This window comes from Setaria italica, chromosome IX (genome assembly GCF_000263155.2).
Source record: "Setaria italica strain Yugu1 chromosome IX, Setaria_italica_v2.0, whole genome shotgun sequence".
NCBI classification, from domain to species: domain Eukaryota; kingdom Viridiplantae; phylum Streptophyta; class Magnoliopsida; order Poales; family Poaceae; genus Setaria; species Setaria italica.
Genome location: NC_028458.1, coordinates 58,030,386 through 58,053,320, shown reverse-complemented (window position 1 = coordinate 58,053,320; position 22,935 = coordinate 58,030,386). Strand labels below are relative to the sequence as shown.

General features: G+C 47.2%; 5 protein-coding genes across 5 annotated transcripts; 3 read left to right on the top strand and 2 right to left on the bottom strand.

Moving 5' to 3' along the window:
* The first annotated feature begins 275 nt into the window (after positions 1 to 275).
* LOC101769352 (RHOMBOID-like protein 2) lies at positions 276 to 3,308 on the top strand. The gene is made up of 4 exons (XM_004985931.3): positions 276 to 703; positions 1,530 to 1,693; positions 1,812 to 2,229; positions 2,946 to 3,308. The coding sequence occupies exons 1-4, from the start codon at positions 423 to 425 to the stop codon at positions 3,055 to 3,057; spliced, it is 975 nt and encodes a 324-aa protein (XP_004985988.1). The 5' UTR covers positions 276 to 422; the 3' UTR covers positions 3,058 to 3,308.
* An 838-nt stretch (positions 3,309 to 4,146) lies between these two features.
* LOC101768946 (ribosomal RNA-processing protein 17) lies at positions 4,147 to 6,927 on the bottom strand. Its single transcript, XM_004985930.2, has 4 exons — positions 6,587 to 6,927; positions 6,397 to 6,502; positions 4,821 to 4,941; positions 4,147 to 4,705 (listed from the first exon to the last, which is right to left on the bottom strand). The coding sequence occupies exons 1-4, from the start codon at positions 6,766 to 6,768 to the stop codon at positions 4,437 to 4,439; spliced, it is 678 nt and encodes a 225-aa protein (XP_004985987.1). The 5' UTR covers positions 6,769 to 6,927; the 3' UTR covers positions 4,147 to 4,436.
* A 5,070-nt stretch (positions 6,928 to 11,997) lies between these two features.
* On the bottom strand, positions 11,998 to 16,145 carry LOC101768545 (COP9 signalosome complex subunit 1). The gene is made up of 6 exons (XM_004985929.4): positions 15,649 to 16,145; positions 14,757 to 15,077; positions 14,146 to 14,262; positions 13,968 to 14,053; positions 12,577 to 12,811; positions 11,998 to 12,497 (listed from the first exon to the last, which is right to left on the bottom strand). Exons 1-6 carry the CDS (start codon positions 16,036 to 16,038, stop codon positions 12,318 to 12,320), a joined length of 1,329 nt encoding a protein of 442 aa, XP_004985986.1. The 5' UTR covers positions 16,039 to 16,145; the 3' UTR covers positions 11,998 to 12,317.
* Positions 16,146 to 16,232: 87 nt separating this feature from the next.
* On the top strand, positions 16,233 to 16,782 carry LOC105913637. Its single transcript, XM_012843126.2, has one exon. It carries the CDS (start codon positions 16,393 to 16,395, stop codon positions 16,627 to 16,629), a length of 237 nt encoding a protein of 78 aa, XP_012698580.1. The 5' UTR covers positions 16,233 to 16,392; the 3' UTR covers positions 16,630 to 16,782.
* A 2,858-nt stretch (positions 16,783 to 19,640) lies between these two features.
* LOC101768136 (F-box protein PP2-A13) lies at positions 19,641 to 22,381 on the top strand. The gene is made up of 3 exons (XM_004985928.3): positions 19,641 to 20,377; positions 20,815 to 20,933; positions 21,663 to 22,381. Exons 1-3 carry the CDS (start codon positions 20,063 to 20,065, stop codon positions 22,090 to 22,092), a joined length of 864 nt encoding a protein of 287 aa, XP_004985985.1. The 5' UTR covers positions 19,641 to 20,062; the 3' UTR covers positions 22,093 to 22,381.
* The last annotated feature ends 554 nt before the right edge of the window (positions 22,382 to 22,935 follow it).

The following is a 22,935-nucleotide window of genomic DNA, read 5'->3' as shown; positions in this document are numbered from 1 at the left end:
CTGATAAAAGGCAAGTAATAAGTGGCAAGGAGCTAGCAACTCTGCAACTGTTGTCTTGATGAAGCTGAAAGCAGAGGCAGCAGGTAAGGCAGGTTTTACCTGCAGTCGCCGCACGTCTCTTTTCCACGGACACACGGTTTCGCACTGCGATTGCACCGCAACAGCCAGCCATGCCCTACAGCAGGGCATCAATCAAACTTTCAAAGAAACCACCGCGCCCGCGCCGCCTGGGGCGTCCGGCTCCGCGCGTTTATTTATTCCCCTGCCGCGCCTCACGTCTCGCCGTGCTCCTCTCCTCCTCGCTCACTCCACCACCCCCACCTCCACCTCTCTCTCTCTGACTCTCTCTCTCTCTCCATTGCCCAGCGCCCCCTCATCCGCTTCTCGATCCCATCACCCTTCTCGCGGTAGCAAGTAAGCAAATGGCGACGCGCGGGGACGTGGAGAAGGGCGCCGTGCGGAAGGAGGCCGGCAAGGTGCCGTCGTCGCTGTACCCGCAGCACGAGGGGGAGCGGGAGTGGGTGCCGTGGATCGTCCCCGTCTTCTTCGTCGCCAACATCACCGTCTTCGTCGTCACCATGTACGCCAACAACTGCCCCGTCCACACCCCGGCCAAGGACGGCAAGTGCATCGGCCGATTCCTCGGCCGCTTCGCCTTCGAGCCGCTGCGACAGAACCCGCTCCTCGGACCCTCATCCGCCACGTGAGTGTTCCACTATTCCCTCACCATTGAATGGCTGCTCTCTGTTTCGTTCTTTAATTTTCTTGTCCTCCTGTTCATAAAAACTGACGTCACTAGTGGTCATGCGAAGATTATTCTACCAAAGGAACTAATAATCGTCCCGAGTTTTAGTTTGCTCGCCTCTTCTGCATCGGATCGGAATTGGTCATCTGGGGCTGTGTGAGTTGTAATCAGGACATGGATCTGTCCTTGCAGCAGAACAGAACGCAGTGCTAGTTGCTTTGCTTGCCTGCAAAGTTCTTAGCAGTATCTCAGAGCTCTATCAGCGCAGATTAATCATTGCAGATTATGCCTTTCTTTACATCCTGGTTTCCTTCTCGGGGAACCTTTTTCAAACCAGTAGCGACAATTACCTGCGTGCTATCTCTAACTATACAAACATTTTCGATATTCAGTAATTCTTGGTACAGTTGATTTCAGGCTGCATATTATGTCATTTCATTCCTTTTTAAGAAAATATTATAATTTTTTCAGAACTATTATTCCCAGTCCGTCTAGTTCAGATCCAGAGCCAAAATGATTTAAAACCAACAGGAGTTGGTGGAGTATGACTAGATCACTTAGAAAACCAAGTTGTAGGACACACCAGTTCATTCATACTGTTCAGTCACACGAACAGTTGAGCACGAACTTAGCTGGATCAGTTTGGACTTTGGAGTGACCACAACACAACAGTTCCATGCATCATAGTGCATTTGGGATTCTGACAACATGATGAGAATGTGGGATCAGATCAGATCAGATCAGATGTGGGGACCTGAGCCTAACGACGGTTGGCGTCCTGCAGGCTCACCAAGCTTGGGGCCCTCGTGTGGCAGAAGGTGGTGCACGAGCACCAGGGCTGGCGCCTCCTTTCCAGCATGTGGCTGCACGCCGGCGTCGTGCACCTGGTGGCCAACATGCTCAGCCTCCTCTTCATCGGCATGCGCCTCGAACAGCAGTTCGGATACGGTGAGCCCAATTTCACAATTTGCCTGTCCCTCTGTCTGTCCCCCACACATAGTTTCAGTTGCAAACAACCTTGAATAATGCTACTGATCTATCCCAATCAATTCTCTGACGCTTGCAGTGAGGATCGGGGTGGTGTACCTCCTGTCCGGCCTCGGCGGCAGCGTGCTGTCGTCCCTGTTCATCAGGAACAGCATCTCCGTGGGCGCCTCCGGTGCTCTCTTCGGCCTCCTGGGCGCCATGCTCTCTGAGCTCCTGACCAACTGGACCATCTACACCAACAAGGTGGCCGCCGTGCTGACCCTCCTGTTCGTGGTGGCGGTGAACCTGGTGCTGGGCATCCTCCCGCACGTCAACAACTTCGCCCACATCGGCGGCTTCCTCACGGGGTTCCTCCTGGGGTTCGTGGTGCTGATGCGCCCGCACTTCGCCTGGATGGAGCGCTACAGCATGCCCGCCGGCAGCGCCTGCACATCCAAGAAGTACCTCCTCTACCAGTGGATCCTCATGGCCGTCGCCCTCGTCCTCCTCGTCATCGGGTAAGCAAAGCGTCTATCCACATCGCAATTATCACAGACAAGTGCTTTTTCCGTTGAACTGAAATCTCAGCAAGGACACACGTACTGCACTACTGATCGAGTCACTGATGGTTGAGTGTTAGCTAGAGTACTTTACAAGGAGAGCACTGACCATTTAGATGGGTTACTTTGCGAGGAGAGCACTGGCCATTTAGATGGGTTAGGTAGTGTGCTGATTGTTGGGCGCTCCACATGCGTTGAAAGATTTGGGCATTATGTTTGGGACACGGTGGGCAACGCTGGCTGTTCTTGCTTTGCCCCCGGATGCTAGAGTTCCATCATGTGAAGTGATGTGATGATCAAATGGCAGCCAGCGAGTCGCACCATGCATGATGCAGAGAAAGGGACACCCCCTATCTGTCTCTCGATCGCTATCTTAATAATTCATAAGATTATCATATGTCTGCGTAGCTGGCCGTTTGCTTCCTCCAACACAGGGACAGGGGTAGTAACGTGTTTTGATTCTCCTTTCTCTCCTCCAACCTGCTACCCAACGTGCACCGTGTTGACATACCTCGCTGTACACAAGATTATAACCTTTTTTTTCTCTGTATTTTAACTCTCGAGTTCCCAACCACTACTAAGCTATAGTTTAGTTTGTGTCGGCGATTCACTGAAGTTGGCAAAATGGCAGGACTAATTCTTTCCGTGTTGTTTGTGCGTGTTGGCTTTTGCAGATTCGCGGTGGGCATGGCGATGCTCTTCCGCGGCGCCAACGCCAACGACAGCTGCTCCTGGTGCCGCTACCTCAGCTGCGTGCCCACCTCGAGCTGGAAGTGCACCAACTGATGATCGAACACCACAAGACAATCCAGAGAGAGATCGAATTATTCCAACAAAATTTTCTTCGTACATCCAGCGTTACACATGTATACACACGTATTCCTTCCGGGCACTGTAGATAGATAGCGTAAAAGGGAAAGGAGGCACTCACTCTTGATGGGCTGTGAACTGTAGAGTCTTGTTGAGATCTTATCTCTTGTTCGTTTGATTCATTCTTTACATGATGCAATACAATTATTGAGGTTTGGAATCTCTCATCTGTCCCTCCGGACGGCTTTCCAACATGTGGACAAGCAATGCGCCAACGCGCAACAACATCGAAGTGTCTCACACACTACCAGTTGCCTTGTACTGGTACAACGTTTCCTGGGAACATGACGGTTTTGAATAGCACATGCCCATGGGGCCCCGGGATTCGATTTGACCAAGTAAATGATTAAACAGCTTCACTAAACAAAACTGAGTACAGGGCGCATCAAGTACGAAACGAACACCCAGATTACCAATTCATCGTTAGCAGTAAACAACACCATAAACAAAGTCCCCGGCACAGTCAAATTCAAAACTGCATGTCTCCAACGAAGTCAAAAACTGCATTGAAAACCCCAAACCGGGCAGATGGCCACATGCGCCTAAATTTGATAGCTTCACCCACGGATGCAAACATGAAACACCGCAGCACAAGAAGCTTGCATCCAAGTAAAGAAACGCTACAGCAAGATAAGTTTAATTCAAAAAACAACGAGTAGTGCTGCTTGGACTCATATGTACCACCGTACCTCCAAGCCTCAGCCATGCACCCTTTAATCCTTTATGTCCAGAACAAAATATTTCCGGGGGGGTGGGTTCCAGCTTTATGTCGTGTTATGTCTTCGATGTGGCCAGCCAACTCAGTTAACCTTAGAGTTAATCTTGAGTTACGATCGATGTTTTGGGTATGATCTGCCAAAAACATAGGTACCCGTTTTGAAGCCACTGGCAGCAGAAACATAGACTGCCACCACATTTAACAATTAACACCCAAGTTAATCTTGAGAATTAAATCCATCTGCCTAAAATATAGTCACCCTTGTTTTTGCAGTACATAGCTGGTGCTACTGCTGGCAAGCTACGAGCAGATCAGCATTTGGCTCAGACAACCATGTGTCCATGCAAGAAAGGTTAGTACAAATAAAGGGCCAAAAACTGTCACGAAAATTATCTCAACTAGGATCAAAACAGTTCTATCATGGATGGACCCTGACATTGATAACCGATATGCAGCACAACTCACAGTTTAGCATACCAGCCCCGTATGGATGACCAACAGACAAGTGCACATCAAATTATATGAGGTCACCCACAACCCAGTCAGCCATACGATTTTTCTCTACAGACAGAAAACGCTACTTCCGTCCTCTGCCCTTCCTTTTACCCTTTACCGCGCCCCGCTTCTTGTCGCCCTTTTTCGCCTTGCTCTTGTTCTTGAACGTTCTCTTCTGTGGCTTCTTCTTCACGCCTAAGCTGGAGTTCTTCTTGGCCATTGAACTAGAATTCTTGTTGGTGTAGCTCGACACAGGGCCAACATTTCTCGGTCCAATATCATCGTCTTCACAAGTAATTTCGCTGGTGGTCACTGTGATTCTAGTCCCGTCATCTTCATAAGTTTTGATTTCTGGAAACCAAAGACATTACCAGAGAATTTGGAGCTGATTTCTTGAAAAACATTATAATACAGTGACATGGAGCATGGCAGGTAGCAACTGTTCCAAAATTTTTCATGTACTCACCAGACAAAGGTTCATCGTTTTCCATCTCCTCACCATCATCACCAATATCTTCATTTTCTAATTCAACATCATCCGATGACAGCACTCTACCATATAGAGCAATCTCTTTCTCTTGTTTTCTCTGAAACAAAATGATATAGTTCAGCAAATTCAACAGGCAGTAACCAGTAACCTGGACTGGAAGTCTATGTTACCATAGTGACACAGCCAAACAGGAAACACAACACGAGCTGACTAAAAATAACATTAAACCCTTTCAGGGTTGTCCCCAAATCTCGTTTAGTCAAAAACTTGAGGTATTCCCACCCTACTAGAAAATACCAACTGACACATAATTCAGCTGTCTAGGCTGCTACCTGCTGCACTTCTCCATCTTCCATAGACCACAAATATTATTGTAAATATTAGCTATCTACATGGTAACTACTACTTCACTTGTGATGTCTATTGATTATTATTTACCAGTGTTGTGGGCTTTATGTACCTGTCTCCCCTAAATTTCAATGTGAGCTATCAATAGCTCTTGATCAAGTTGACATGCAGCAACATAATTTGGAGGATCTCAAACTACCTTTCTCAGAGGAGGTTTGGGCTACAGTCAAAGAGTTGCCTTCCGATAACTCGATAAGGCCCTGGGACCGAATGGATATGCAGGCTGCTTCTACAAGACTTGTTGGCGATCAAAGATGATTTTATGGCAGCATTGGTGGCAGTCGAACTTAGTGATTTTTGGCATCTAAGGCTTCTCAATTCAGCATATATTGCTCTCATCCCAAAGAGAGATGATGCAGTGCAGGTTGAAGATTTCAGAATCAGACCCATAAGTTTAATTCACGGCTTTGCAAAGCTCATCACCAAGTTATTAGCCAACAGATTGGCCCGGAAGTTACAGGATATGGTGGCTACTACTAAAAGTGTTTTTTGAAAGGACGATGCATAACTTTTTCTTGGTGCAGCAAACAGCAAGATATTTGCACCAACAGAAGCTCCCTCACCTTCTTCTCAAATCAGACATAGCAATATCATGGTTTTGGACCTATTTGGCATAATTTAAATATTTAATACGAGCTTTACTCTACACATCCTCCACCAGAGTCTTGCTTAATGGGTGCCAGAAGTGGAAATTCAGCGCCAAAGGGTTATTTCTGTTGATTCTGGTTGGGTTAATTTGTGTAGCAGGCGCGTGTGCTCTATGAACAAGTGAGTGAGGGTGTGTTGTCTTGTAAATCTTTCTCTCTCCTTCTTAAGCAATATACGCAGTTCTCCTGCGTATTCGAGACAAAAACAATAACACACATGCCCTTTTGGCTTTCAGTCTGACAATCTACTGATGTTGGCTCATGCTGCATCATGTGAAATACATCACAGTCTACACACGTCTAAATAAATGAAACCAATCTTCACCTAGAAGAATTCTAAAATCTGTTGGTAGATAAGTCATTGCAGGAAAAATTCCAAGGCCAGTCATAATTCACTGGGTTGCCTTCCACCAAACAAGAACCAATATTATCTTTCAAAAAGGGATACCGGACTGCAGACAAGAAAAAAAGTTCTTTTGCGTGTGCGAATTTCTCACCCTCTTGCGCGCCTCGATTCTCTTCTTCCTCTCCTTCTCCTGCAAAACCTTCTGTGCTTCCTTTCTTCTCTTCTTCTTCCTCTTGTGGAACCCAGTAACGAAATCCCTGCCAAACCGAGATCTGTCAGATAAACTTGCGGGTGCTCGCATAGGCATAGGGATGATGAGCTGTCGAAGGACAAAGCGGCACCTGAGAGCTTTCTTGTCGAGGGTGACGGAGAGCGCCTTGTTCTTGAGGGAACGCTTCTTGATGTGCTTCGGCACCATCACCGTCGGCATCTGCCCCACCACAACGTCCTCCGCCTCCGACTCCGACGCCGCCATCTCCTCCCCGTATTCCTCCTCTTCCACGGCCTCCTCCTCCCATGCCATGGCTACACAGCTCGCCTCTCTCTCTCTCTCTCTCTCTCTCTCTCTCTCTCTCTCTCTCTCTCTCGGGGAGAGAAGGCAGCGCCGCCGCCTTGGGAAGCCGCCTAGCTAGCGGAGGGGAAGCCACCTAGGTTGGAACCGGTTGCCGCTGGGCGTTCCTTCGCCATCCCGACGACGGCAGGAAGAGAGCAAAGCCCAGTTCTGTCTTCGGCCCACAAAAGACGATGCGGCCCAGTCCAACGAAAGAAGGAACAGGGAGATGCTCTGCTCGTGCCGATTCCCATGGCCGCCGGAATCGCTCGCCGCTGCCTCCACGTGGATGCGGTGAGCATGCCCCTCGAGAGTCGAGAAAACGATCTCTGCCGCCGCCCAGATTCTCCCATCTGCCGCCGCCCAGATTCTCCCATCTCAAGTTATGTAATTCCCTCGGGGAAAAAAGCTTCGGTCATTTGATCATTTTCTAAGGTCACGTTTGGAATCAGACGCTAAAGTTCAGCTCTATATTAGAGGTTAAAGTTTAGCCTCTTGGGTTGTTTAGAAACTGTTAGAAATTTAGACATTTTACTGTATATATTAATTTCGAATATTATTAAGTAAATCATGATTATTATGAGTGAATCAGAGCATGTGCGAGTGTTCATGGTTAACACAATTTTAATCATGAACAAAAAGAAACAAAAGAACCAGAAAATGTCCAGAGTATACCTAGAGGTAGGACCATTGCCGGAGATAATGGGTGTGCCGTTCCCAGAACTGGAAGTATTAGACATTGTGCCTGAAACTTCTGTTGGGGCTATTCGATGTAGTAGATCAGAGTTGGTGCAATGACGATTTGGTGCAGCGTAGTCTCTCGAACAGCCTTCGGGAAGTGGTAGGACGTAGTCGTTCGCAGCGAGCAGTCGCGCAGAAGATGCGCTCCTCAAAAACTTGATCGGCTGCCTACTCGTGCAAGTGTCGCAGCAAGACGAAGTTTCGGAGGCATGCTCTTCCAAGCTCCGCGCACAGAGGCTTGCGATGGAGATACGAAAGTAGCAGCAGGCAGCAACAGAATGGGAGGAGAGAATGGTTTTTCTCGTGCACGTTAACCAGAGTATGAGCATCTTTTTATAGACACAAGAGGAAGGAGATTCATTGAACTTGGACACTGTCACAGGTGATTGATAGCCATTAACCAGCCATTAGTTACCGGTAACCTCCAGCCGTTACTAGTCATTGGTGTCAGCTTTTGAAACCACGTCAGTTACTAGTCATCAACTCGTGATTAAAAACTGCAAAACCAGTGCGTCGCCGCGCCGCGCCTCGGCTCGGCGAGCGAGCACGTGCGCGTGTGGCACCCTTTCTCTCTTCCTCAACTTCTCAATTAGTGCACACATAGTCCACCAATTTAAGTTGGTTAAGATATTCCTTAACTACCCATTTGGGATTAACCACTTTAACCACCTAGCATTAATCATGGGCCTTGATATTAAATAAAATAAATGGGCCTAGCCCAAATATTCCAACAGAAATTGGGCTAAAGTTTAGCACCTGAGTTGACAAAAGACTCATTTACCCTCACTTCCTTCCTTCCTTCCTCCTCTCTCTTCTTCTCTCTCTTCCCCTTCTCTCGCTCTTCTCCCCACCTCCCACATCCGCGCCGGCCTTCTCGCAGGCCGGCGGCCCTGCGTCCGCCCGTCCTCCGCGCCCCTAGCTGCCCTCCCTCCCCCGCCGGGAGCCGGCGGCCGCGCCTGCCTTCCCTCCTCTCTGCAGCGGCCGCGCGGCCAAGCTCCCCTCCCTCCCCACGCTGGCGGTCGCGTCTCACCCTCCCTCCTCCCTGCGTCGCGCTCGACTCAACCGGAAGGTCGCTTTGCTCCGTCCCGTCCCGCCTCCCCTCTGCCTGCTCCGATGGTGGCGAGAGGTCCGGCGGAGGCCTAAGGCAGAGCCCCGCGCGGTGCGACCGAGCTGCGGTGGACGAGGAGCGGCGGCGGCGGAGTGGTACCGACGGGCAACTGCAGGCGGCGATGCGGAAGGCGGCCGTGTCGGCGGGGGCGCGCCGGTGGAGGACACGTAGGCTCGGGTGCAGCAGGACTCTCCTCCTCTTCCCCGAGTTGCAGGTGGCGATGCGGCAGCGGCCAAGAGCGAGGAGGGGGCATCGTCGGTGAAGTCCTCGTCAGGCGCGACGGAGCGGAGCGCCGGCAGCGTGGCGGCGGCGGAGGAGCACAGCAGGAAGCAGATGAGCGGCGCGGAGGAGAGAGAGAGGGGGGGTGCGGGAGGGGCAACGGTGGGAAAAGGAATTGACGGGGACCACTTCTAGAAGGTTTAGCATCTTTTAGCACCCCTTGGAGGGGCTAAAGGAAATGTTGGGGGGCTAAACTTTAGCAACCGTGTTTAGGAACCTATGTGCTAAAATGAGGCTAAAAGTGAGGTGCTAATATTTAGCACCCCTTTCCAAACAGGCATTAAAAGAAGAGAATACAGATCTGACACGGGCACTACCTAGGAGAATCGTTCTTTGACTCGCGGTCCCCGGGGAAGCCAACCGAGGGTGCCGTCCTTGCATCCCTTGCCTCGCTCTGCATAAAGTTTGTGAATATGTTCCGAATAATATAGTCCAATCATACATGAAAACATAGCGATGGTATGTATTAGGTCTTGCACTATCCTGTTCTCACGACCATACTTGGTCAAAGTCCTCAAAATATAAATTGAACTTTACCATTGTGTAGTTCTCGTCAAGTAGATCAAATATATAGAACGTCTAATTTGGAGTTCGGATGAGAGAGTTATGACCTTAGGAAGATCCGCACCCAGGAAGGCTGGTCAGACCGGTTGAGTCTGTGTAGTCCGAGTTAGGAGTTGTATTTTGACACAGAATTTGTTAGGATTTCGACTCCTAATAGGGCAAGACCTCCCCTCCCTATAAATATGAAGGGCCACGGTCAATTGAGTTAGATCTAATCAACAAAAAACATATCAATCTACTATTTTGCATCTTTTTCATTTTTCCTCTTTGCCTTAGCTTTTCCAACCCCATCCTATTGTTCTTCCTTTATCTCTACGACGATTGAGGATGTTCTAGGTGGCATGTCGATCCTAAAACAGCTCAAGGTGCGCTTGCCCCAATAGGATCCCTCCCAGACGAGCATTCGTTGGTTCACCGTCGGGCTCACCAGCGAACCGGTCCGATCGGCCATCATACCGGTCTGACCAGCCTGTGCAGAGGTGCTGCAAGGAGCCCCTCCGCATGCTGCACGCTTAAGTACGTTCGTGTGTTGATCCAATTTTAACGCCAATAGGTACAATAATTGTCGAATCGACCACCACCTCATCCAGCATGCTGCCGTGGAAGGGAGAGGGAAGAACAAGCGAGCAAGATTGGTTTATTTTTGGCCTTGCATTAGGCAGTAAGCACAGAATCAGCAGATTGCCAATCGCAACGAGAGAACAGGGTGCGATACCATTAAGAGTACAATATCACTAAGAGAACAGGGTACATTACCATGCATTAAGATACATAGATAGAGAGGTGCGGCACAGCTTCTAGCATTAAGAGAACATGGTACAATTGGGGGCCTCAACTCTGTCCTCCTCGGTTGCGGCCGGACTTCCTCAAAATTTCCTGGACGTCGGGGCATTGTTTATTGAAGTGGCCGCGCTGGCCACAGTGCGCGCAAGCATCATCGCCTCCATACAAGTAGATGCCCCTGTAAGGCCCGCCATTCTCGCAGTACACTTCCCAGTGGGGGCCTTGGCAGATGGTGCATACTGGAGCCGTGCAGTGGGCGGATGAGTGGCCGGAGGCATTGCATCGGGTGCAAACGGCGGTGCAGTTTCCGGCGATGTGGCCTTGTGCGTCACATGACTCGCAAATGGTGGTGGTGCAGTTTGTGTCAATATCGCCTGGTTCACGACATGCGCTGCAAATGGGGGTGGTGCAGTTTCTGGCGATGTGCCCTAGAACACCACATGTGCGGGACGTGGGTGGACCTGAGTAGTAGCCACCACCGCTGTTACCTTGCTGGTTTGGACGGCGGCCGCCACCTGAGGAGCCACTCCAGCCGCTTCCGCTGCCGGTGCGCCACCATGACATCTTGGGATGTCCTTGGCTTAATTTTAGACTTCACCCTCCTTTTCATATAGTCCACTCTAAAATCTCCATACATGCAAGTAGAGTTCTACAACTAGTAGTATAAGATTCAACGTTCAAGTCCTAGTAGAACTACAAGTCCTAATAGCACATTTCTATTAGCACATTTCTATTGAATCCTAATCCGAATCCTAATCAAATACAACAAAGCTCGTCGACAAATTAGTAGAACTAGGGAAACAAGCTCAAGCACAATCATAAAATAAATTTAGATTGTGGCATTAGTCAAGAAGATATCAATAAGCTAAAGCACAACCAGACAAGAAAATACAAAAAACTAACAAAGAGTGGTGTGCGTGTGCAAGCTACCACATTCATCTTGTTCAACGCTGGACAAGACGAGTGTCCGTAGCCTTGTGTATCAGTCAAGTGTCTTCCAGAATCGCACTACCTTTAGCCTTAGCAGACGAGTACTAAAAACATGTAGTTTTAGTTAGGCAAAAGATGTATCTCATCCAAGTGAAATATGGTCTTCCCTCACTCGATTTTTTTCCTCACCGGGATTTAAGCTCCGATGAGATTAGGGAGTTCGGGGGTTAGGGTCTCGGGGTTTCCAAGGTTGGGAACTCACCGGCAGCCTTACATGGAGGGCCAGCGGCGGGAGGCCGGCCAAGTGAAGGTGGTGGTCGCGGGGGTGGTGAGGCATAGCGGCGGGGGCGCCGCCGGCCGGGCGGTGGTGGAGGGCGATGGCAGGATGGGGGCGACGTAGCCGACAGCGACAGCGGCGGTTGAGACGGCGATGGTGTCTCCGGCATCTCCGGAGATGGAGAGGGTGGCGGCGGACGGTGGGGGTGGAGGAGGGCAAGGCGGCGGTGGGAGGATGGGCCTCACCAGCGCCGGTGAGGTAGCGGTGACGGCAGGTTGGAGAAGGGAGGGCCGGCGATGGGAGGACGGGCCGCGCTGGCATGGATGGCATCAACGAGGCAGCGGGCGGCATCGGGTGGAGGCAAGCGGATAAGATGGGGTGACCGGTACAGAAAATAAAGAAGGCCGGTTTGATCTCAAAATCGTATGTAAAAAAATCGAGTAAGGGAAGGATTATTTTTACTCGAACGAGGGTAACACATGCCCAATCCAGTGCAGTACAAAGACCGACATTAACCGCATTGAAAAACCCAAACGGCGCAGGTCGCCACATGCGCTTAAATTTCGACAGCATCACCCATGGATACAACACTACAGCATAAGAAGCGTGCATCCAAGTAAAGAAACACTACAGCGGGATAAGTTTAATTTAAAAACCACCGAATAATACTTCATATGTACCACCTCCAAGCATTAAGAGTTCAAATTAAATCTTGCCCACAAAATGAGCATGACAGGTCATCACATCTCCAGATGCTCAACCATCCATAACCTCAACAAGACATTTCAGCAAAACAAATATTTCCAAAAGAGAGGCAGGCAGCAATGTCTAGTAACAACTTCACATCTTCCTTGGTCCAGTCCTTTGGATGTAATCATGCTTGAGGAGGTTGGCTCGCAGAAGCATAGACTTGACATCTCTCTCGAACTCGTTGCCAGTTTGAAGGACACGTTGGAAAGTTGTGTTTCTCTGGTCAGCATGCCTTGCATAAAGAATCTTGTTGTGGGAGTCTATCCGGGCCTGCAAAGGTTTCTGTTAGAAGCAATGCGCAAACTATACAAAAAAACCTCAGAATGAAAGCTTCATAGTTTAAAAGAACCTGTATTTTGTTCTCAGTGATCAGTGCAGCCAGCTCCTTCTCCAACATGGACACAGAAGTCTTGAAGGCAGTTGCCATTGTGTTGAGATCAACAGATATAAATGGAAGTGTGTACTGTATGATAGCTTTATGGCGAATATCCGTGTACAGAGTCTCTACATGCTCATGCAGATGGATATCTAGTAGAAGGTTCGGCTTTAGCTTCTCGAGATGCCCCAAGCATGATCCATAGCGACTGGAATATGGCAATTTCCATGGTTAGGATAGTTAACTGAAAAAAAAACTTATAACACAATATAGTGCAGCCTGGCGCCATGTATGGGTTGTTGGTTGTTGCATAGTTAGAAAGACTTGAAACATAACTTTTGGAAATGATAGAATGTGCTGTCCTTGCACCGAGTAGCTTGGGCCAGGATACACCAAGCAAAAATTCACTACAATTAGGTTTCTTCATCCATAATATCTGAGATGATCAATATCTGAGATGACCACCCAAAAGTCACAATAATCTACTCCATATAACTTGTGGATGCTATATCAAGGATACAACTCTACCTTATAAGGATAAAATCAGAGAATTCAATTTCACAGTTTAGCAGGCATATATGGCACATCTACAAATTCTATAGGAGGTTGTAATAGCTGTCCAAGGAAAAGAGTATTCTCCTCGAGGAACCCATTAAGTTGCTTTGTCAAGTCACATAAATTCCTTCCATCGTTTTCAAGTCCAAACTAGTAGTAACTCAACCTATGAAACAATAAATGATATAAATGTCACTCATTTGTATATTTTTGTGCTTCTCTTAAAAATTCAGAGTTTTTGATATTTTGTAATTATTGAACCCTTCAAAGGCTGCATACAGCTACAGTGCTGCAAGGTGAGGTGGCCACTTCCCATTGGCTTACCACAATCTAGATCTATCTATCTATCCTAAATATAATGTATAAAAGAATGTATCAAGAGGAAAGCAATTGCCTGGTAGTGGTAGAATATCCATTAAAACACTAATCATATCTATTATGCAGCCCTTTCTATACATGAGAAAGGTGATGTAGAAAAGGTAGAGACAATTGAATACCAGTCGCTTGGACATTGACATTCACTGCCACTCTTATTTTATGGTATTAACTATGCAGTTAAGTTTTCACTGGTTTTGATTTTCCATCACTCACTAAAAAGGAGATAAAAAATATAATATTTCTGATTAGCCAAAAGTAATCCTACAGCGCCTACTTGAAATAAGAATATATAGAATGAACTGCACAATCATTATTTCCACAGTACATACATTGCAGTACAGCTTGCCACAAGATAAATAAGTGCAAGAACCAACATCCTGATAAGATAGAGATGGTCAATAATGTATAAGGTCATACTGATAGCATCTTACCTTGCATAAAAATCATTAACCAGCTCCCTTACTTCAGGCACCAGCTCCAGAAAGTTACGGAAGTTAATATTGTCAATGACTTTGCTCTATAAAAAAATAATACGCAAGCAATCACATTATGAGAAGATTATAAATAGAACAATCCACCAGAAAATAAATAAGGGCAGAAAAGGTGAACCTTCAGGTCTGAACGATCAAAAGAAGCAAGTGCACAAAGGGCACCATAGACAGCCACATCTTGCGGAGCTATGACTTCAGAGTAGTTGTTTCCTAGTTCAATTCCTGTCTCAACAAACTAGAGGAAAAAGAATAACTTGGTAAGAAGCTAGTAGACGACAAAGGAGATCAACAAACTTCACACTTCTGGAGAACTACAAGTTGTAGGAAAGCGCCAATATGTCAGCAACCAATTTCACTTTAAAGTAAATATAACTCCAGCTAACTGCTGAGTCCTGGGAGGAATACTAAAAATGATCTTACATTGTCTGAAGCGTTTAATGCTTAAAAATCAAATAGAATAGATCAACCTGCTTTGTGTAAATGGACCAGGTGGACACATCCAGACCTTATTTAGATAGATACCTTATCATAAGGGTACTTAAATACTTTAAAATGGAAAAAAAAAGAGAGCAATGGTGGAGTCCTTGAAGGAAAAAAAAAGATTTGCAAATTCAGATTCTTTTTTCTTGTAGATATTATGTCAAGAGAATTGGCTTAACATGCTAAGCATCAAACAGAAGGTCATCACAAAAAACAATGAGCATCGAAGAGGAATTCCAGATGACTAACCTTACGAGCAGCAAATTTGTATTTCTTTGTTTCCAAGTTGGCTAATCCTGCAGCTGCACGCAGCTTCGCGACAATGATAGGATCCAAAGAGTCTGGGGTCTGCTCTGCTTTACTGACATAGTTTGTAACATGTGCAAACTGCCCCAGCTCAATGCTAACCAGAATCACATTCATGCACATCTGAACTATATGCTTGGAAGTGGTGCAGTAGTCCCGGGTCCTGATGTAGCTTTTGAAGGCATCTGAAAGTTGGCCATGAGCATAGAAGAAATCACCAATGTCATTATAACCCATTCTGATGCTTTCTTTGATCAGGTTAGTCTGCAGAAAGAGAATCAACGTAAACAGTAAGTCAAAGAAATTAACTTATACACAAGATCATTTTGGTTGATAAGCATGTCTTCGCCTTAGAACAGGATATGTCCAACAGGCAACAAAAGAAGACATACATTAAAAGTCACAACTAATTTCATAGATGTTTTGTAGGAGTACATTCATATACGACAAAAAATTTCAATGAATGTGCTATTTGTCCAGTAATACCTATATTCCAAAAATCTCTTGCAATCACAAGATAGCAAAGCATGCATGTGCAAGAAATACAACGCTTTGCACATGGTTAGCAGGGGGGCTTAGCACTTATACAAACAAAATTCACAGGCAGCTCTGCTTAGTGATCAGTAAATTATACCAAACACATACTAACTCGTCCCTGTAGCTACTAACTAAGCAAATTAAGCACAATCACAAACGAGGAAACACCATGACATTGCCTCGAATGGACTCAAACCATGTATCATCACCAGCCTTGACACCTACAGACTAGTAATTTCAACAAACAAAGTAATCTAAGCAGGTATGAGAAAGGGTTAGGGGGGCAGGGTTTCCGCACTCTGTAGCCGTTGAGCTCGTTCTCGAGCTTCTCCTTGCGCTGCTCGGCGCGGCGGGCGACGGTGTCGACCCAGGCCTGGTCGAGCCCGTACCGAGGGCCGAGGCGGCCGTTGATTTTGACGGCGACGTCGCGGTGGAGCTGCACGTCCTCCCCCCTCTTGATCTCGTCGTACGCCATCCGCAGCGCCTCGAGCTGCATCGCCTCCACCCCGCACCGGTCCGCGATGAAGATGAGGCGCGCCAGGCGGGTCCGCCCGGAGTACTGCGCGGCGTACGCCTCCACGTCCAGCTGCTCCGCGGAGAAGGGCGCCGGGGACGCCTCCTCCCCGCCGCCCAGGCCGTTCGCAATCGCGGCCGCCGCCGCGGCGGGGACCTCGCCCTCGACGTCCATGAAGCGGGTGGGGATCGGCGCTGGGGCTAGGGTTTGGAGCAAAACCCTAGACGAGGGGGAGTGGGAGCAGATGGAGAAGAAGCGGAGACGCCGAGAAGGGAGGAGACGAGGGCTTGGCTTGCAATTATACGATTGGTGTGGGTAGATCGGGAAAACCGCCTTGGGCTGGGCCTAGATTGTTAACTAGGCCTGATTTTACCAGAGGACGAGATAGGCCATTGTGGGCCTACGAAGAAACTGGGCTAGTGGGCTAGAAAGTAGCCAGTTCTTGTTTCGTTTCGTTAACGGTTAACCTAGCACTAGCAGACCTACATACTCGAGCGAGGTCGGGCGGCGGCGGCGGCGGCGGCGGCGATGAGGGCGGTGGGCGAGGTGGTGTCCTCGAAGCCGGTGACCCTGGGCAAGGCGGCGCCGGTGTTCACCCTCTTCGCCGCCTCCGCGGCGTCAGGACTACCCGCTGAAGCCGGCGCATTGGTGCTCTCCGCAGCCGAGGCCGCCGCCGAGCTCCACGCCTTCCGCCGCAACGCAGGGGCCGGAGAGAGCTCGGAGAAGCGGCGCAAGAAGCGGAAGAGGAGTGACACCGGGGTGTAGCCGTTGTTGTTCGAGTTGTACTTAGCGGGAGATGTAAACACCTTGACCGTGTGCCTGTGGTGTTTTCTTGTTGTGGCCGTGTGCCATGCTGTTCTTTCGCCTGAAACTCTGTTTAGCCAATGAAATCGCCTGAAAATTTCTTGCTTGCGGTCATATGGTGCAAGCTTGAGCGTCGTCTGCATGACAGTTAACATGTCATGTGTATGTATGTATGATTATATTTCTATGTTGGATCGTACAACCAAGTTGAGGCGGCGGCGGCTACTAGAAACCAGAGATTATGATTGGAAGCTGACGATGATCCGAGCACTGTCTCGCCCATTCAGATTCAGCGACCAAACACACACGTTTTCGAGAGGAATGTAGGAGTAGGTACCGATGTAAACTGCCGCTACTAGCCAATCTTGTGACAATTAGTTAGATTCCAACGACAATATCCATGGGGACATGAGAGCCATTGGTTGCTTCCATACCTGCGTCGGAGCTGAGTCATCATCGGCCACCTGCTCAACAACCGAGAGAATGTTTGCAACGCCGAAAGCCTCAATAATCGCAAGTTCGCAACCTTGGACTGACGAGGGAAAATGCAAAACCACGTATACACACGGACGAGCTGAACTGCACTGTCGCTGGCCGGATGATCACAGCCGCTGCCGACTTGATCCACACCGACGCATCGACAACCGCACCTTCAATTCAATCCCCACAATTTGTTGCCGCCTGCTCACCACTCACTCTTGGTAACTGACAAAAGAAGCTACAGAGGCAGACATGAGGTTTATCTGCTCCAACCATCAGTTTTCAAAAATAGTAAGTTGCTCCTATTGCCATCAACTTAACACGCCACTGATGCTGGATGGCATACTAATTCAGCAAAAGATCCCACACACTTGACAGAAAAAAGAAGCATCAATTCTATAGTGCACTCTGGCAGCAAAGCTCCAAACACTAATCCTAAACAGCATCTAGCTACCCCCTGAACTGAACTACAGCCACACAATTAAAGGCCTAACCAACACAATGCAGCAGAGGAGCTTTGTTCTTTCCTCCCCTCCACCTGACCAGCCGCCACGTGTCCCACCCGTGTGTGTGCTGACTCGGATCCACGCACCCGTGCAATGGCACAGCGATATTTTGATACGGTTTTATCCACAACGGGGGGCCCACGCGTGAGACAGGCGTCCACAGGGACGCGTCTGATTGGGGGATTACAGCCGGGGGACCTTGCGTTGTTCGATTAAGAAAATTAAAGTGCAAGTTGGTGAGAGTGATGTTGGGCTTGGGAGGGGAAACCGGAAAAGGTCCTATTTGTGGTTCCTTTTCAATTGTAGGGACCAAAAGCGCATGTACTTTTGTTTTAAAATTCGAGAATGACTAGGCAGTGACGATTGCAAAACCGGAGTAGTATTTCTGGTGGCAGTTGTGTATGATGCACCTTTTACAATGCAAATCGCGTGTAATCTTTATTGCTCGATTGTGTTGCTGGACAAGAAAAGTGTTCATGGTTTATCATTATCCACTTCATTTTTCTCGGCACCGTGTGCAAAACAATCTCAAAGTTTCGTTTGCTAGTTAGGCAATGCAACCGGGGCATCGTCCCAACTAAACAACACAATTCTCATTAGCATAGTAATTTAGAAAGTCTAGCCAATTGGCGAGCGACACTGTTTTGCTTTCTATCCATGCTGACTTGTCGCCTGCCTTAGTCCATACGTAATGGGAATGAAATATAATACAGCCAATCAGAGCTGACTAAGAAAGTACTGTGATTTAAAATACTTTCTACTGCAATTAAACACATTTAACCAGCTTCAGTTTTTCCATTTGCACATGGTATAAAGCTAGAATTGGTGTGACTAGGACCGAAAGGCCCAAAGTATAGGCTAAAGTTCTTTTGCTATGTACTAAAATTATACATAAAGCTCTAGCTCTTTATCATCATCCAGTTCATTTTTCGGCACCGTGTGCAAAACAATCTATCTAGTTTAGCCATTACGCGTGCTCGATTGTGGTGCCTTTTGTTGAAATTTCATGCTGCCTTGTTGGATTTTAGGGGGTGGGGCATAAATTACCTGCAAGAATTATAATCAAGCTTCATTAAAATAGCTAGTTAGGCAAGCAACTGGAGTACAAAGTCTAGCCAATTGGCGAGCGACGCTGTTTTGCTGACTTGTCGCCTGCCTTTAGTCTATACGTAATGGAAATGAAATATAATACAGCCAATCAGAGGTGATTACTAAAGTACTGTGATTTACAATACACTCTACTTCAAACACAAATACACAATTAACCAGCTTCACTTTTTTCCATTTGCACATGGTATAAAGCTAGAATTGGCGTGGCTAGGACAGAAAGGCCACAATCAATATGGGCTAATAAAGTTCTTTTGCTATGAACTAAAAAAATATACAGAAAGCTCTCTTTACACCAAGGCAGCTAGCGATGCACAAATAATCATGGTTTCGCTAGATTATGGTTCCATTAGATTTCTTGTCCATGAACTTTAGGTCAGGTAGGGATCAGTCCAATGCTTAACTACCAAAAATGTCCTATGACAATTAATTATTTTTTTGTATTTTATTTGAGCAAAGATCAGCACAACTAATTGGAGAGCTACAAGAGAAAAGGCCAGCTTTCAATTTAATTTATTGTGGCCGAAAGCTACCTCTGGTGCTTGAAATACCTAACAGAAAATTATGTTTGAGAGAAGCTACATAGGAGTATACTACATCGGTCTTAGGTAGCTGCTTGTCTCACCAAACAAAGAAACTGAAGCTCTTCTGTTTTTTTTTATCTGCTACGTGCCTAATCCACAACTAGCTATACATCTTTCCCGGTAACCCCTCCAGAAGTTTTAATTAGCAATTGTCTTACCAAATTCTTAATCTGATAGACGTCATCACTAATTAGTGTCACAGATAAGCACCCAAGGAGTTTGTCACAATTGCTATGCATTTCAGGGAGTTTATTGGTCAGAAAAGTCAAACATAAATGCGCACCAACCTCTCCCTTCCGCACTCTCTCCGCCTTCTCATTCCTCCTGGCTCCTCCCAGTCCCATACAACGCCTTTCCTTGGCTCTCTCGGGCCCTCCAAAGCGCAAAGCACACGATCGGCAGGAGCTCGAACAAAATCCTCAACTGTCTTGGGCCCGAACCAGTTCTTTGCATCCGGTGCCTTCTCCATCCTTCAGCTCGCGCTTCCTAGTGCGGTGCTGCTATTCTTGGTGGGAAGTTATATTCTTGGTTGCTCGAATCGGGTGCGCACGAATCGCTGAAGCTCGCGCCTTTTGTGGATTGATTCCTCGAGAGCTCGACACAGGATCGAGTTCTTGGAAGCGGCTTTGGCTCCCTGTTGGCTACTGGCGCGCGCGAATCGAATAAAAGGCGCGCTCTTTTGCTCGGTTGTCGCGACTGGAGGCGGCGAGAGGAAGCATGGGCGCGGGCGCGTCGGACCTCGCGGGGATGGAGCCCAGCGGCAAGGTCGCGCGCGCTGGGCTGGGCGACCTGCCGGAGCTGTGCGCCGCGGAGGTGCTGCTCCACCTCGACGCGCCAGACATATGCCGGCTCGCGCGGCTGAACCGTGCGTTCCGCGGCGCGGCGGCGGCGGACTTCGTGTGGGAGGCTAAGCTGCCGGAGAACTACGGTCGTCTCCTACGTTTCGTCGATGGTGCTGAGGAGGGAGAAATGGGGAAGATGGACATCTTCGCGAGGCTCGCCAAGCCTGTTCCGTTTGACGGTGGCAGAAGGGTGAGATTTTTCTACTTTTTGGTCGGTCTCGTTCCGTTTTGATTTTCAACAAGGCTTTCCCACTGGTTCAAGAAGTTTGGATATGGGTGAGTTTCGGAGCACGCATAGTGTTAAGTTCTTGTAATTTGTTTATCAATTGATGATACTAAATCGACGCAAAAAGAAGTTTTAGCCCTTGCAAGAAAAAGAAAGTTTCTGATAGTTCTCGACAAATCTTGTTTGGATTGGTTCATCGAAATTCAACTCTTATGCCTTCGAGTTTGATTTTTTTTTGTTCTAAGAAAGTGTCGGTTTTAGGGGAACTTTGAAGCTTCCTTTAAAAAAAATTCTCGTGGTTCCACTGTCTTAGCTTCGACCAATGGAACGAAATTGAGTAATTTACATTTTTGGTCTATGGAGAAGTTTTCCAACGTGTACTTTTCTGCTTTGTCCGGCAGGAATTCTGGGTAGAGAAGACCAAAGGTGGCATTTGCATGGCGCTGTCATCGAAAGCGCTGGTGATAACGGGGATTGATGATAGAAGATACTGGGTTAACATGCCAACCACTGAATCTAGGTAAATATTAACTCACATCTTTCTTTCCTTGTTCCTACCATGTTGAAATTTATCTCTTCCATTTTGTTTCTGCCTCTACGGTTGTTGACATCTCTGCCTTGTGTATTGTCGGATTGTAATGAATGATTTTTGTTGTTACAGTTGAAAATCGCAAAAATAGAGTAAAGTGAAATCATTTTTCTCTTTTTTGATTGAATTGTATTGATGAAAATATTTAAATACGAAAATGAATTGTTTTCATGATGCTAGCCCTGGTGATAAGTGGAAGCTTCTGAGTAAAAAACGAAGAAACAATTTGCTCTATATGTATGCCTTTGGTTGTTGTGTTGTCATTGGAGGTTGCCTTTCTAGTTCTAGGCCAATAGCATAGCATGAACACTATACAAGCATTTCCGTGAGTACACAATGTTTGTTTCCACATGCTTGTATTTTCTCACTTTTGGCTGGAAGCATGAAAGTTTTGTTCCACGTTTACAGAGCTGTTATATCATTGAGAGTCATGTGGTTCATATGGCTTTTTATTTGTATCATTATTGTTAAAAAATGGCTGGTTGCTGCGAGTGTTACTAAAAGCTGGCAATTTACTGTCAATGGTGATGCCAATGTAATAGAAAATTAGAAACAAATTCATTCTTTGATTAATTTGGTTCCCACTTGGGAGAACTCAATTCCCTGTATATTATATAGTGAAAATAAACTGAACCATACCTTTTCTGTATGATCCTGCAGGTTCCACTCAATTGCATATCTCCAGCAAATCTGGTGGTTTGAGGTAGTTGGAGAAGTCGATTTCTGCTTCCCTGTAGGGACCTACAGCCTATACTTCAGGCTTCATCTTGGCAAGTCTTCAACACGTTTTGGTCGCCATATCTGCAGCACAGAGCAAATCCATGGCTGGGACAAGAAGCCTGTACGGTTTCAGTTCTCTGCATCAGATGGTCAGCATGCCGTGTCCCAGTGTTACTTAGATGAGCCTGGGAGCTGGATTTTGTACCACGTTGGTGATTTCGTTGCATCAGGCTCTGAGCAACCAATCAAACTGAAGTTCTCGCTGGCCCAAATCGACTGCACTCATACAAAAGGTGGTCTGTGCGTCGATTCAGTACTAATATACCCGAAAGGCTTTGAGCCAGAAAGGGTGATCAGGTCTCAGAAATGAGTTGGCACACTTGATAGAGTATCACTATACATTAGAGTTGTAGAGGAATCTAAGCGGCCTACCCTTTTTATCTTGGGCTAATTTTATGCTAAGAAAGCATGTGCACATGGTAGAGTGATTTTTCTTTTTTATTTTTGGGAATGATGGCATCAGTGTGCTTTAGTTTTCGCTTTCTCACAGTGGTCATGGTGCTGACCGCCTAGGACAGGAAACCTGTATGTATTGAGCTCTGGATTTTAGTTACCTGTTGTGATCCACACGGCTATACTAGTCCTATTTCTCTTCACAATGTCGTTTGCCCCCAAGTCTTGACTCTTGATTATAATTATTCATTTTTATTTGTGATGATTGAGTGTTGAAATGTTGAGTGGGGCTTCAAAATTATTGGTGCTTCTGACAAAGTTAAAACCTGCATCAGTGTCACCGGGGCTGCCCAAATTGTTGGGTGAAGGCCGAAATCTGGTTCTTTTAAATCCTGGTAGCGTGATCAGCATCAATTGCGGCATAGTTTTTTTTTTCTATGAGAGAAGGCATTGAGGTTCCTCCAATTTCCTCCATGTAATTGTTGACAAGCCCAACTAATGTGATACTTCATGAACACGGCCTGTGTTCGTGATAATTCGCTCATTAATCTTCATGGGCCTGAATTTTGTTGACACGGCCTATGTTCATGATTCACCCATTCAGAGTTGATGGGCCCGAATTTGTTAACACGGCCATGCATGAGGAGGATCAAATTTGTTAACAGGTGTGTGTTCACGGTCCGCTTATATCCTAGCTTAACCTAGCCGTGACGCCCTTTCTTTTTCGGCAAGACCTACCACCAGACACGATCTTTCACCT

Coding starts and splice junctions, on each gene's coding strand:
- LOC101769352 (XM_004985931.3), top strand. CDS start 423: ATGGCGACGCGCGGGGACGTGGAGAAGGGCGCCGTGCGGAAGGAGGCC. Junction 704..1,529: donor CTCGGACCCTCATCCGCCAC/GTGAGTGTTCCA, acceptor GGCGTCCTGCAG/GCTCACCAAGCTTGGGGCCC. Junction 2,230..2,945: donor CTCGTCCTCCTCGTCATCGG/GTAAGCAAAGCG, acceptor TGGCTTTTGCAG/ATTCGCGGTGGGCATGGCGA.
- LOC101768946 (XM_004985930.2), bottom strand. CDS start 6,768: ATGGCATGGGAGGAGGAGGCCGTGGAAGAGGAGGAATACGGGGAGGAG. Junction 6,503..6,586: donor CTCGACAAGAAAGCTCTCAG/GTGCCGCTTTGT, acceptor TCGGTTTGGCAG/GGATTTCGTTACTGGGTTCC. Junction 4,942..6,396: donor GAATCGAGGCGCGCAAGAGG/GTGAGAAATTCG, acceptor ATTTTGTTTCAG/AGAAAACAAGAGAAAGAGAT.
- LOC101768545 (XM_004985929.4), bottom strand. CDS start 16,038: ATGGACGTCGAGGGCGAGGTCCCCGCCGCGGCGGCGGCCGCGATTGCG. Junction 15,078..15,648: donor ACGAGCTCAACGGCTACAGA/GTGCGGAAACCC, acceptor CTCTTTCTGCAG/ACTAACCTGATCAAAGAAAG. Junction 14,263..14,756: donor ACAAATTTGCTGCTCGTAAG/GTTAGTCATCTG, acceptor TTTTTCCTCTAG/TTTGTTGAGACAGGAATTGA.
- LOC105913637 (XM_012843126.2), top strand. CDS start 16,393: ATGAGGGCGGTGGGCGAGGTGGTGTCCTCGAAGCCGGTGACCCTGGGC.
- LOC101768136 (XM_004985928.3), top strand. CDS start 20,063: ATGGGCGCGGGCGCGTCGGACCTCGCGGGGATGGAGCCCAGCGGCAAG. Junction 20,378..20,814: donor CGTTTGACGGTGGCAGAAGG/GTGAGATTTTTC, acceptor TTTGTCCGGCAG/GAATTCTGGGTAGAGAAGAC. Junction 20,934..21,662: donor ATGCCAACCACTGAATCTAG/GTAAATATTAAC, acceptor ATGATCCTGCAG/GTTCCACTCAATTGCATATC.